The sequence below is a fragment of the Ammospiza nelsoni genome, chromosome 22 (assembly GCF_027579445.1).
Source record: "Ammospiza nelsoni isolate bAmmNel1 chromosome 22, bAmmNel1.pri, whole genome shotgun sequence".
In the NCBI taxonomy this organism is placed as follows: domain Eukaryota; kingdom Metazoa; phylum Chordata; class Aves; order Passeriformes; family Passerellidae; genus Ammospiza; species Ammospiza nelsoni.
The window spans coordinates 5430648-5444206 of record NC_080654.1 but is presented as its reverse complement, the minus strand read 5'-3'; the positions used below and the strand labels follow the sequence as shown (position 1 = coordinate 5444206).

The window sequence follows — 13559 nt, the reverse complement described above, 5'->3', positions numbered from 1 at the left end:
TCAGCTCCATATCCAGTAAAAAGTATTTATTATTTCAATTACAATAAGCCTCACGCGTAGGGTGAAAAAATAGTTACAAAAACCCAGCCCCTTCCATCCCTCCCTTTACATATAAATATTAAAAATCCCTCTAGGTCTCTGCTTTGTCTAGAGCAAGAAGACAACACACAGCACCTGAGCTCCTGTCAGTGCTTTCCCCTCAAACAGGTATTAAAAACATCCCTTAAAAAAGTCCCTCAGCCCCATCCTGATCACTTCTCACACTGGTGCCAAAGCAGCTGTGGAGGGACAGAGCTCTGGGGGCACGTGGTGCTTTTGGGGCTTGCAGTTTCCCAGGCAGAGGGCAGGCTCGGCATGAGAGAAGCAGCGGCAGGAACCGCCTGCACTTGTCTGGGAAGCTTTAGGGCCAGGAAATCCTGGCTGGCCTGGCTTCAGAGGAGAGAGGAGGGAGAACAGGATGCTTCATCCACCCCATCACCACCTTGGTTACATCTTTGGTTACGTCAATTTTTCCCTTTACGCTCTGAAATTAAAGCTAATCCCAGGAGCTGCAGCATCTCGGCACAGCCTCTCTGACTTGCAGCATCCTCCAGCCTTGTCCCCAGGCCTGCTGTCCCTAATTTTCCCATCAGCATCCTCTAAGGATAGTCCCTCCCAGAGAAACACAGCATCCAAGACTGGAAAGATATCCACAGCCCTACCCAGCTTCCCTTGCCAAGGGACTGTCACCACAGGGTACTGCACCTACTGCACTAAGTAAAAAAAAATTAATAAATATACTAATCTTTTACTAAAAAAAGGCTTTTAAATGCATTTTCCCTGAAAATTTCCAGTGTATTCCACAACACATGAAAAAAATATATGTATTTCCCCCCCTCCCCCAAAAAAATACATCTTAAAATACTTTCCACCCTCGTGTGCGCATCTTTGGAGAGAAGGTGGTACAGCAGGTGTATTTAGACACGCAGACAAACCTGCCACTGCTGGGGGTTCCCTTTATCACCTCCAAAACAGAGGGGTTTTCCATGTGGTGGGTCAGGCTGGAGCGCTGTGTGTGTAAATACAGGCAGTGCCCACAGATGCCTGTGCCTCGGCACTTGGCCCGGTCATGGTGGCAAAGAAGAGACCCCCAAACCGAAGCCATGTCACCAACAAGCAGGGGATGAGGAGTTTTCACAGTGGGTTGAACCTCGGACAAAGCCGGGGCACAGACACTGCTCCGGCTGAAGAGTCGGGCTCTCCGTGGCATGGAGAAGTGGTTTGAGCCTCAAAGGACAGGGGAAGCCCAGCTGTTGGCAGAGGACAAAGCAACCAGCCGCCGGCTCCCTGGGGCACTCGCCCATCACCAGACTTCACACTTCTTGAGGGGGTTCATGGGGGAGCCCGGGGGGCAGCTGAAGTGCTCGGCGAACTCCCGCGAGTTGGAGACGGTGCCGATGACGCGGAAGCGTGAGGGGCTGTGGGGGTCGGTGATGAGCCCCTCGTGCGAGCTCTCTGGGGTGCGAACTGAGCACCACACCTGCAAATGGAGGGCAAGGGGGCTGAGTACTGACACCATCACCATGGGGCCAACCTGGTGATGAATCCAACCTCTCTGCCTGCGTGACAGGGGCCTAGGCAGCTCGAGCTGCAGTTCTCTCTTCCTTTGTAACCAGCACCACCCCAATCTCATTCTCCATCCACTACATGAAGGACTCTGTTTTGCCATCACACCCTCCTCCCATCTGGGCATACTCCACCTCCAAAAATCTGTGTGATCACCCTCCCAAGGCCACCACATGTACCTGTGCAAAGCCAACGAAGAAGAGCTGATAGTTGGTGAGGCCGAGAGTTGGGAGTGTTTCTTCATCTCCATTCTTTTTCAGCCAGTTCTGATATGCCTGAAAACCAGGGAGCACAGCGGGCTCAGGAGACAGCACAAATCCCACCACACCATGTCCCCCTTTGAATCTCCCCCAGCCCCGTGGTCCTACCCGGTAGGCAGCCTTGAGGCCCCCGTTGTCGGCGATGTTCTCTCCGAGGGTGTGCTTGCCATTGACCGCCTCACCGTTGACAGTGTAGTTGCCATACTGCTCCACCATGCACGCTGTCTGATGCTTGAAGGCCTCCACGGAGGAATTCTTCCACCAGGGACGCAGGTTGCCATCTTTGTCATATTCCCGGCCTGCAAAAACACAGTGGATCCTTCATCTCGTATTGGCCACCCCTCCAGCTGCCCACCCACCTGGCTGTGGTCATACCTTGGTCATCGAAGGCATGTGTCAACTCATGGCCCACCACCACGCCAATCCCACCAAAGTTCAGGGACCTGCAGGAGGGTAATGCAGAGATTAAGAGAGCAGCTTTTGCTCTCCACAGCCATGAAACTTAGTCAGAGATTTGGATATAGGAGGAAAGCTGGGAATCCTGCCCTCTCTGTTTTGTCATGGCTCTTACTTGGGGGACGCACGGGTGTAAAAGGGGGCCTGGAGGATGCCAGCAGGGAAGACAATCTCATTCTTGGTGGGAGAGTAATACGCGTTGACCGTCGGAGGTGTCATGCTCCACCTGCAGGAACAAAACATGGCCAACATGGCAACACAAGCCATCATCAGTGTTTGCTCCAACAACATCCACTTTTGTTGCAAAGCCATTGTCCTAAATGTATCTCCTCAAAACCAGCACAGGCTGGTGGACACTAAATCCCAGTGCTCCAGATATGCTGATATTCCCCACTGAGTACAACAGGGAAGTGGAGCAGAGGACTTACTGGTCCCGGTTTGGTGGTTTCCGGAGCTGGTCAGCCGTGACCCTGGCTGAGAAGTTGTAAAACTGCATGACATTCTCAAAATAGAGGTCGGACACGGCCTCGTACTGCAAAAGAACAAGGCGTGAGTGGTGTGTGGTGATCGCCCAGCCCCACTCCTCCCTTCACAGTCATGTCTGAGCCTCCAGAGCCAGCAGAGCTATGGCTTCTCCTGTTTCTCTACATCTGTAGAGTCTCTGGAGGGAAATGAATCACCATTACGGAAAACAGCTCCTCCTTTTCCCAGGCAGGGATCCCAAGAGCCTCAGCCACCCCAGGACCGGCCCACAGCTCTCTGAGAAATCCCAAGAGAAGGGCCAAGGACATCAGCGAGACTCTTCAGGAGGAAACCTGGGGTTCAAGGCTGCCCTGAGGCCATGGTGATACAGACACATCCTGTACCTCCTAAAGAAAACCCAGGGGACATATCTGACCTACTCACGTCATTAAACACTTTATCCAGCTCCTTGGGGTCCATGATGAATTTCGGATAGCCAATCATGTTGTAGATGGCATCTGCCTGGAGGGTGACAAGGACCAGAGTGCTCTCAGTGCCAAAGATGCAGGACAGGCTCGCCCTGTTATGCCATCCTCCACCTTCATCCTCTCCCCAGCGCAGCCACCAGTGCCTCACCTTCTCTTTGGCTGATTTCCTTGTCTCCTCATCCATCCACTGCAGGGTCTCCAGGCTTTCCTCGAAGGCAGTTTTAATCTCCGCGATCATTTCCTCCGCCTAGACAAAACAAGGCAGCACAGCGTCAGTCCAAAGAGCTGGCTTCCTGTCCCAGAGAGGTCAAGGACCTTCACACCACAGGGAAGAAGTGGCTGGGAGGCCAAGACAACACATGGTGAAAAGCCCGGCACGCGGAGATGCACAGTGAATGCAACACAGTGGACAGAGAAACTCCTTTCCCACCCACAGTGGACAGAGAAACATTGTCTGCCCCGACAGTTCCACCACTGTAGAGACCTTCCCAGCACTGGGACTCGCATGCTGCTGCCTTGGGGACGTACCACCTGCTTGCTGTCCTCAGCAAAGGTGGCCTTGACAAACATGGCCCCCAGAGCGAAGCCCAGGTTGTTGTCCGTGTCACTGATGCAAAACTTCCAGCGTGGGAGGCAGCTCTGCATGGGACAGGAGGTGGTCATCAGCGGTGGCACGGAACAAAGTCCTCTACATTCCCACTCCTCGCACCACCTGGCCCATCCAACCCTCTGCCACCCCAAAAGCTGCCCCACATCTCTACTGTTTGGATGCCACATGAGAGGGCCTTGGGATAAAAAGCCATCACCATTTTAATGGTGATTCAGGGGCACTGAGGACTTCACCCTCACCTTCTTCGTCCCATACATCACTTCCATGAATTTTTCCTCGGCGTCCCGGAAGCGCTGGTCAAGGAGAGGGCTGGTTTTCCTCACCAGGTTCCAGATCATGTAGTTGTTGAGGAGACTATGGTGAGAGGGGGTGAGTAGGCAGCAGCACATTCCTGCCCACCCTGGGTACCCAGGTCTCTGTACAGGCTGGGGGTTCTCACCACTTATCCGTGGCCAGGATGAGGTCAGAGACCTGCTCCAGGTACTCCTTGGCATAGACCACAACGGGCTCTGACTCGTTGAGCTCCACAGGGTAGAAGACCGTGGAGAGGAAGGGCATCCAATCCACAGCTGGTGCCAGCTCCTGCAAAAGCCACAGCGCTGCTATGGACCTAAAAACCATCTCAGGGGGTGGCAGCTGCTTCTTGAGCTGGAAGTGGCTGCATCAATCCCCATTTGATGAATTCAGCTGATTTTGCAGAGGTCAGTTCCTATAACAGCAGCATCCTTGAAAGGTTGAAGGGGAGTAAACAATTTCCTCCCACAAAGAAGGAAAAGAAAGTGGGGTGGGTGTCAGAGATGCTGACACAAGTTACAGCCCCTCTGGGGACACTGGGAGGTGACCAGGCTGACGTCCAAGGGCAGCAGTCCCAGGAGGACATAAGTGCTGCAGTAAGACAGCTGCTGGCCCCAGGGGTGGTCCAGAGGCTGGGAGGAAGGTTCAGGGTAGGATTTCCCCAAGGAGGACGTGGGCCAAGCTATTGCACAAGAGCTTCCCAGGCTGTGTCAGCTGGTGTCAGGATTCCCAGAGGAGCTGCGTCACCTCCACCCATCCACCCCAGAATGGGGAACCACACAACCACAGCAGAATGGGGAAGCTCACCAGCTCCATCCCTACCTTTAGTTCTCCTGCTGTCATTTTATGGTAGATGACCTCCTCATCCCGGTGCTTCTCCTGCGGGATGGTGATGTTGGCCAAGGCCGTCTCAAAATCCAGGATCTGCTGCATCTGCTGCCGTGTTGACTCCTCATCGGTGCCTCCCAGGAACATCCCCAGCTGCACCATGTAGTTCAGGTACCCGGCGAGCACCTGCATGGTCAGACAGGTGGGATCAGCACAGCAGGTTCACCCACCCACGGCATCCCCCAGCCAACCCACGTTTCCCCTGACACCCTCACCTTCTCGTTCTCAGTCTTGTTCAGGTAGTAATCCCGTGATGGCAGGCCCAGCCCTGACTGATCCACCTGGATGACGTTGCTGTTGGAGTTCTTGGAGTCGGCGCTGACGTAGACGGAAAAGAAGGGCGAGGTGCGATAGTGCGCCGTCACCTCCCGCAGGGTCTCGTTGAAATTGTCACCAGCACAGGTACCTGTGATGTTCCAGCCACCCAGCTGGGGACAGACAGCAAACGACTTCTGAGTAAGAAACAACCACCTGAAATTGCTTCAATTTCCATCCTGGGGGGAAACATCTTGCAAGGGGGCTAAAAAGCCCCACTATAGGATTATAAATCTCCGCCTGTCTGACCTGGATATGCTCTTCTGCAGGAAGCACCAAGAATGGAGTATGGAGGGTGCTGGGACTGCCCATGACTGAGCTTTCCCCCCCATTTTGCAGAGGGAAGATGGCTTTTCCACAAGGACAAACCTTTTGGATGAGTTCCATGAGCGGGGTGGCACGCAGCTCCTCGATCTTGCTCTCATTCATGCAGGCCTGGTAATAGCGCTGTGCCTTGCGCTCTGCCTCGCTGGACACATTGGCCGTGGTGTTTTCTGTGGGAGGTACCCAGGGAGAATCACATGGGGCTCCAGGGATGGGCATCTGCTGGACCCAGAAGGATTCAGCTCCATTCTGGGCAAGGCCAGGCTCCAGAAAAGCGCCAAGGATTGTCCCAGTAGTCCCCACCATGCCCCCAAGGCATCCCATTGGCCCCATCCCTTCCTGGCCTCCTGCCCCCCTCTCCTTTCCCACCCACAGTGACTGCTCCAACTCTTTGGGGACAAAAGATAAAGAAAGAAAAAACAAAGAGCATTTTTATTTTTCCAGCAGCTCTGATATTCCCAGCATCATCCAGCCCCGGGTGCTGCCCTTGCCTCTGTGCTGGTGCCCCCCAGACCTATATTATTTATTCCTGCAAAAAGGAACAATAAACCCATTTTTCTCCTCTGCCTCCAAAACCTTCCTTTCATCTCCCCAGCTAAAATTCTACTTTCCCAGAGGGATTTTGGGGTTTTTTAAATTTATTTTCCTGATGACACAGCTTGCACCTTTGGCTTCCCAGCTGTGTGGTTTTATTAACTAAAGGTCCCTCAGCTCCAAGGAATTCAAGGAAATGCCGACCGCGACCACTTGGCTGGAGGCCCAGTCTCTTCTCCCGGTAAAACCAGCGCCAGATTTCTGCGGGAAAAGCCAGGGACGAAGCTGTTCCCGCGCCACCCCCTTTCTCTCAAAAGACAACACTCTTCCCAAACCTTCTCTTTCCAGATAATCAGCCCTGGCGCAGTGGAAAGTGCTGATAAGGAGCCAGTTGTTTGCTCAAAGCTTGAACAAACCGTCCCCGCCGGTTGCTGGGATAAGCCTCTCTGCTTCGGCGTTCGCACGCAGAGCCTGAGCCAGGACTCTCCTTTTGCTGGGGGAGTTTTGGCCCCCCAAAACGGCCAAACTAGCAGCCAGTCCCCTAAAAGGCTACTCACAAAGGCTGGAAGTTATAGCACAGGAAAAACACATATCCTTGGGGTGATACTGGGGCACTACAGCCTCTGGACGCAGTCTGGAATGCACATCCTGAATTTCAGAGCTCCTGGGAATGCCACCATGGGGTTTACAGCACAGAGGCCTTTTCCCTACTCAGCACCACAGACTAGCAACACCACAGTCAAAAATCTCAGGACCATCTAGGAGAGCAAACACAGCCAGGATCCCTTTCTTAATGTCCTCACAGCACACATGTCACGGACTGGTTTGATGCTGGAGTTCAGTTCCAAACTTGAATTTGCATGCAGATGTTTTTGGCTTCCCCGGGACCCACTGAGGCCCCTGAGCATTGCGGGGTCCCACTGCTCCCACACACTCACCCAGCAGGTGCTTCATGATGGCCTGGTTGTGCTCCCAGAGGTTGTTGAAGGTGCCCCAGCGTGAGTGACCATCGGGGAGGGGGTTGGCCTTGATCCAGCCCCCGCAGGCGTAGCTGAAGAAATCCTCGCAGGGATTCACCGTGCGGTCCAGCGAGCTGAGGATGGAGCTGGTGATGGAGATGCAGGCTTCTGACAGGCACATGGCAGGTGGCCCTGGGGGACAGGGACAGGGTCAGCTCCTCTGCTGAGCAAAATGAGCAGCACCACAGAGCATCCTGCCCTGAGCTGAAGGATGCAGGCAAATATCCCACCTGGTTCCTGAGCATCCCACCTTGGACCTTTACCACCATGCTCTATGGCAAGCAATATGGACTAGCATGCTGATATATGTCTGAGCATCCTGCCCTATCATCCTATCCCAGGGCAAGCATCTCATCTTATGCCCAAAGATCCTGCCCAGTGCCCAGTCATCCACCCTGGGGTGAAGGATGCAGAGAAATATCGTTATAGGACATGAAAGAACACAAGTGCACACTGCTGTCCTCAAGATGAAGAAAAAAGGGAAGTTTATTTTCTGACACCAACATTTATAGTTTTCCAAGAGTGATAGTGGATTGGAAGGTGACAGTGCCACCTCTCCAATGACACTGGACAGACTGCTAGTCTATCAACTTTCTCTTCTTTTATAAAGGAATGCAAAACAGTGCGTTATTTACAGAAAGTGTGTGAGAAAGTTCGCTACAAGATGTCAACATCAGAAAGCTTAGAAAATCTTAAAAAATCAAAGCAACAGAGAAACAGTCCATCCTGTGCTCAGCCATCAAGTTCCAGGATAAAGGATCAGAGAAACACCTTATCCTGCATCTCAGCATCTCGCCCTGGGGTGAAGTGGTGCCATGCTGTCTTGAGCCCAAAGATCCCACCCCACACCTGAACATCCTGTTTGATACCCAAGAATCCTGTCCTGAGCTGAGGAGTGCAGCTAAGCATCCCACCTTTGCACCAAATAACATATTCTGGGAACTCCCCAGCAACCCACTCTGGTCAAGAAAGCAGGATCCCTGCACAGCTGTTTGCTCAAAGCTTGAACAAACCATCCCTGCTGTCGCTCGGACAAGCTGCTCTGCCTCGGTGTTCACAGGCAGAGAGTGAACTCAAGATCCTCCCTTTCCTGGGCATTCTGGCCCCCGAAAAATGAGCAAAGGACTTACTGGCTCTGTACTGGAAGATGAGTCCCAGCAGACAGGCCACGAGCAGCACGGCCAGCACCCCCAGCAGCACCAGCAGCTGCTTCTCGGCACGCGTGCGCTCGGCCCAGCAGCCCCGGCTGCCGCGCGAGCCGCGGAAGTTCACCTGCGGGAACAGCAGCGTCGTCTCCCCGCTGGCAGAAAAACTCGCTGACGCAGCCCCCATTTTGCTCCCCACAGCCCACAGCAGAAATTTAGCCCCGGCGAGGGATCCGTCATGGATTGGGCTGGGAAAGGCAGCAGCTGCCTTCCAGAAACAGGGCAGGAAGGGCGGCACAATGGCAGGAAAGGGAGCGGGACGAGCGCTTTGGAGGGCTCACCTGCTGTCCCGTGCCACCCTGAACCCCTCCTCGAGCACAGCGTAACCCCAAGGCTGTCCCCGTCCCCGCTGCCAGCACTGGGACAGGGTGGGGGCTGCATCACAAAATGCCTCAACAGGATACTCCCACTCAGCCAAAAACATCCCCAGGAAACATCTCAATGTGACGGCAAGCGGAGACGGCCCCGCCGGGAAAACTAAAAACACATTTGGGGCAGAAACCACCATTCTAGAGACTGATGGAGCTGGGATTGGGGCCAGGACAGAGAGGATCTCTCCAGACCTGAACCTTTCCTGGTGAGGCTGGACACTGGCACTGGTGGAGTTTTTTCTTGCCACCCTCAGCCCTCTTTAAGCTGCTTTCCCACTGCTCAGGGAGGAATTAACCTAATCCCCTTTTGTGTGGGGACAAAACTCCCAGTGCTTGGATAATTGCTCACCCCAGCCATACTGGGAAGGGGTTTGGCAGCAGAAAAGCTGGGAGGTGGAGTGTTGAAACAGTGCAGGCAGGATATGGCCCTGCTGGCTCCCTGTGCCAAAAGGGGAGCGAAGGGCAGCAGTGGCAGGAGCCAACATGGCTCTGCCCACACTGGACTTTACTCCCCAGATATTGGTCAAAGGTAGAAAACCCTTCTGCACCCCCTTTGCTGCTTGCCAGGACACAAAATCCCCTTTTTCCTCCCTAAAAGACACATGAAGCCATACCTGAAAGCCATTGGGGTATCCATCACTGTCACCAAGAGACTCCAGGGGGTCCTCATCATCCAGCGTTGCCCGCTTGTAGGTCGACATCTGCACAGGAGATCAGCAACAGAGGTGCTCAGTGGCCTTGGAATGAGGAAAAGATGAAGGAGAAGGAAGGTTTACACACCTTCCAAAGCCACCTCCTCCTTCAGGGAGCAAAATCCCGAATGGCTCAGAGGTAGTAAAGCACTACACAAACGCCGGAGGATGGTTATGGAAAGCAAAGAGGCCGGAGCCAAGAGCTGAGCAAAGCCCGAACCCGCCTCACTTTCCCCCGGGGCCGCGTTGTGCAACCTCCCCTTCAGCCTGGAATAAATCCGGATCCACCTCCGCCCTGCAGCGGGGAGCGCGACCCCCCTGTGCCAGGGCACCCCGGAGTGCCAGGCACCTGGGCAAGGCTGGCAGCAGGGAAAATGGCTTTTCTCCCCGACACTCCCGGCTCTATGAACCCCGCGCACCGTAAAACACCCGGACACGTCCCTGCGAGCACCCAAAAGCGACAGCACGAGGAATTTCAGCTGCGGACTGGCTCCCTCCCGGCGCCGTGTCCCCCGGGCATTATCTTGTGCCTGTGCCCGGCTCTTATCTCATCCCCGGCAGAAAAACAAGGAAAACCTCACGGGTTGGCAGCCGGCCCTTATCGTGCCGCCGCCGCTGTTTCCTTCCCCCTGGCACTGCCCTGCCATCCAGCCAGATTGTCTCCCGATGGAGCAAACAACGCTCCACTCCCCACCGAGGCGCTGGGCACCCCAAAATCCACCCTGACCCTGCCACCGATAGCCCGAGTGGCACCACTCACAACCCTTCACCCGCAATCAGTGCAGGGAAGGGATTTAAACCCATCTGGATGTCCCCATCCCGCTGCCATCAATCCCAAAGGGATGAGCTGATCCAAACCCCGCACAGCCGTGCCTCAGTTTCTCCAGGCAGAATGAAAGCACCGGTTCTCAGCCTTGTTTCCAACAGCAGCATTCCCAAACCTCCCTTTGCACACTTAATAACAAGTCTAATCCTCTCCCCGAATCCCAAATCCCAGCCTCAGTTTAATTAACCACAAAACCCACCTGGGGAAGAAAAAGGGTTAAAACAAAGAGGTGGTTTCCCTCCTCGGTTGTACGGAAATCTCCGTTTGCAGCCCCAAAATCTCCCCTGGGCGCCCGCCTGGAGCCTGAGAACCGTGAGGCAAAAGAGCCTCAACTGCAAGATTTTATCGTGGGGAAAATCTCTGTTTAGATCCTATTTTTTCCCACCCCTTTCACTTTTTCCCACCTATTTTAGTTCTTCGCACATGGCTGGAATTGGCAGCTCCGGGCACAAATCCCCGCTCACGCAGAGGAGGGGGGGGATCCATGAAGCCCCCACGGCTCTGCAACACCAAATTCCTGGAATCCCAGCTTTCACTCCATTTCCTGAGGAAATGCAATCTTTTTTTCCCCTCAGCGATCCCCCACCCCGCCTACCCCAGCCTGAAAACAAGGAAAAAGACCAAAACAAGAATCCCTTTCTGTTCTTCTTTCACAAGAGATGTGCTGGCTCAACCCTGTACCAGCCATCAGAGAATCAAAACTGAGCCCGAGTTCCCCAAAACACCCCCGAGAGGCACTAGGGTCGACCCCCAGCATCCTTAATTTGAGGGGAAATCGGGCCCGGGAGGTGTTTTTAACACCCATATCCTTCATATTGTGGCCATAGCAGCACCTCGGGGTGCTCCTCATCCTCTCCAGCAGGTGAAGCAGGAGCACCCCTTTTTGTGGGGTAGATTTTGTCATACACCTCCCCCCCCCCAAGCTTTTATTTGCTTCAATCCGAATAAAAATCCATTCTCCCCTCTCCAACAGGGTGGGGGACACCCACACTTTACCCCCCGCGCAAGGGATTTTCACTCTCTTTACAACTTATAAAAATCTTATAAAAATCAGCATTAAATAATGGTTTTACCCCAGATCGCTCCTTCGCTCTATAAACAATAAGCCCCACGTGCTCGGAGCCCGCACACCCCCAGGAAGGCCCGGGGGGCCCCCAGCGCCCGGTTCTGCCCCGCCGGGGGAGCCCCGCTCCGGTACCGGGCACCCCGAGCCTCCGCCGGCCGCTTTCAATTCCCGTCCGGGCGCCATTTCGGAGCAAGCGCGGCCACGATCGGCATGGCGATTCCTCGCCTCCTTCCAGCCCCTCCAGCTCCCCAACTCCCCCCTGAGCCCCCCAAGCCACCCCCGCGCCCCCAAAGCCCCGCCTGGCAAAGCGGTGCCCACCCGCCCCACCCCCGGCACCCATGGGTGCCCCCGCACCTTTGCAGCCCGCAGCCAGCGCCCAGCGAGGCTCAGCTTTGCTGCTTAGGATGTCCGGGGGTAATTAGCAACTCCTGGGGTGTCGGTGTTAATCAGGGGTGCTGGGAAAGTGTTTTGGAGGAGCCCCCTGTTTTGTAGGAAGCCCTGAGTGCAGATAAAATAATTTTTTTTTTGAGAAAAGCTTAAAAAGCAGCAAATAAGGGGTTAAACTTAAAAAATAAAAAAATAGGGAGGAGTACAACCCAGTTTGGGGGTGTTCGCAAACAGCCCCACAAAAGTGGGTTCAGTTGGGTGGGGGGCGCCCCCCTCTCTTTGCAGAGGGAAACACGGAGCAAACCCCCGCGAGTTTGGGTCAAGAGTGGATTTGGGGGCGGCGGGGGAGTTGAGGGGGCACCCAGAGGGGGGCATCCACTGGTGACCCCCCTGGCCACAAAGAAAAAGCGGCGGGGGGGCCCGAGGGGGGCACCCAGGGGTGTTCGGGGGTGCACCGGGGGTCCCTGGGGGTGTCTTGGGGAGGGTCCCTTGGGATGCAATGGGGGATCCCTTAGGGGTCCAATGAAGGTCTCACGGAGTCCCTCGGGGATCCAAAGGGGGTCCCGCGGGGATGCCGGGGGGTCCCCCGCGATGCAGTGGGGGGGGAGCCTATGGGGTTACAAAGAGCATCTCACGGGAGATGCATCACCCGGCGCCCCGCTTCGGCCGAGCGGCCCCCACTCAGCCACCCCCAGATCTGGGGGTGTCGCTGGGCCCCCCCCACTCACCATGGCCGTCACCCCACTCCCGCCGGCCCCGGCCCCGATGGGGCGAGCGCCCGTTGAGCCCCGGCACCGCTCGTGACGCCGCCGCGGCCTAGCGAGGGTGGCGAGGGTGACGAGCAAAGGATGTACCTGGGATGGGAAACCAATGGGGCCGCGGAGGGACGGGCTTCCCGCACGCCTCCTTTAACTCTTTCGGGGGGCCCCGAGCCCCGTTTGGGGGGCCCCGCGTGCCCCGGCGCTGCCGGCAGCATCCCCCAGAGGCAGCCCCGGCTCCATGGCCGGAGGGGATGTGGCGTCCTGGGGCGAGCGTGCAAGGCGCGATCCCGGCGGCGGCCGCTTGTGCAAGGGCGAAAGAAAGCACGTGGGGCCGCGGGAAGAGCGCTCGGGGCCGCGGGGAGAGCGCTCGGGGCTCCGGCCGCGGGAGCGCGCCCGTGCGAACGCGCGTGGCCGAGCGAGCGGGGCCACCGACGGGCACGCGCGCGGTCGTGCAAGAGCGCGCGTGTGCTGCTTGCACGCCCGCAGCTGCAGCCACTCGTGCACGCCCGCGGCTGGAAAGCACGGGTGGGTGCAGCTTTCCCCACGCCGAAAAGCACCGGCGGCTGCCCGGCCGTGGGGACAGGGATGGGGACACGCGGTGCCACCTCCGCCCCCTGCGCTGAGCACTGACGCGCTCATCGTACCCACGGGGCTGCAAATAGCTTCTGCTGGGCTGCCAAAAGGCCGGGGGGTGCTGAGGGGTGAAGAGAGGGTGGGAAGGGGTAAGGAGAGAGGGTCCGCAAGGCGCCGTGCCCGTCCCCTGGCATCGCGGCCGTATTGGGGCTCCCCCGGTTGCACCCCGAGGCTCACGGGGAGCGGATTTTTGGGCTGAGACCGCCACCTTCTGGGAGGTCACGGACGGCTCCGCGGGTCACGGAGCCCCCCGGGCCCACGGCACGGGGAAACTGAGGAAAGGCTGGGGTCACCCCGTCCCCCCGCGCTCGTCGCGACGCCGTGTTTATTGTGGGACCGACAGCAATGCCGCGGGATACCACC

General features: G+C 56.3%; 1 protein-coding gene across 8 annotated transcripts; it reads right to left on the bottom strand.

Moving 5' to 3' along the window:
• Positions 1-12807, bottom strand: ECE1 (endothelin converting enzyme 1). 8 transcript variants are annotated; one of them, XM_059487524.1, is made up of 18 exons: positions 12657-12807; positions 9446-9532; positions 8386-8527; positions 7175-7387; positions 5748-5872; positions 5279-5491; positions 4998-5189; positions 4321-4463; positions 4121-4235; positions 3800-3910; positions 3420-3518; positions 3228-3305; positions 2750-2853; positions 2437-2547; positions 2241-2308; positions 1974-2164; positions 1785-1880; positions 1-1519 (listed from the first exon to the last, which is right to left on the bottom strand). In XM_059487524.1, exons 2-18 carry the CDS (start codon positions 9530-9532, stop codon positions 1343-1345), a joined length of 2265 nt encoding a protein of 754 aa, XP_059343507.1. In that variant the 5' UTR covers positions 12657-12807; the 3' UTR covers positions 1-1342. The 8 variants fall into 8 exon arrangements, with proteins under 8 accessions (XP_059343507.1, XP_059343499.1, XP_059343502.1 ...); XM_059487516.1 differs by lacking the exon at positions 12657-12807 and adding an exon at positions 12531-12625; XM_059487519.1 differs by lacking the exon at positions 12657-12807 and adding an exon at positions 12531-12622 and having other exon boundaries at positions 9446-9568.
• Between the last annotated feature and the right edge of the window lie 752 nt (positions 12808-13559).

What these genes read in the sequence shown, in the direction of transcription:
- ECE1 (XM_059487516.1), bottom strand. An exon ending in ATCCTGGCCACGGATAAGTG is followed by an intron (nt 4,236 to 4,320) that starts GTGAGAACCCCC and finishes CTCTCACCATAG; the next exon opens with TCTCCTCAACAACTACATGA. An exon ending in GGAAATCAGCCAAAGAGAAG is followed by an intron (nt 3,306 to 3,419) that starts GTGAGGCACTGG and finishes GTCACCCTCCAG; the next exon opens with GCAGATGCCATCTACAACAT.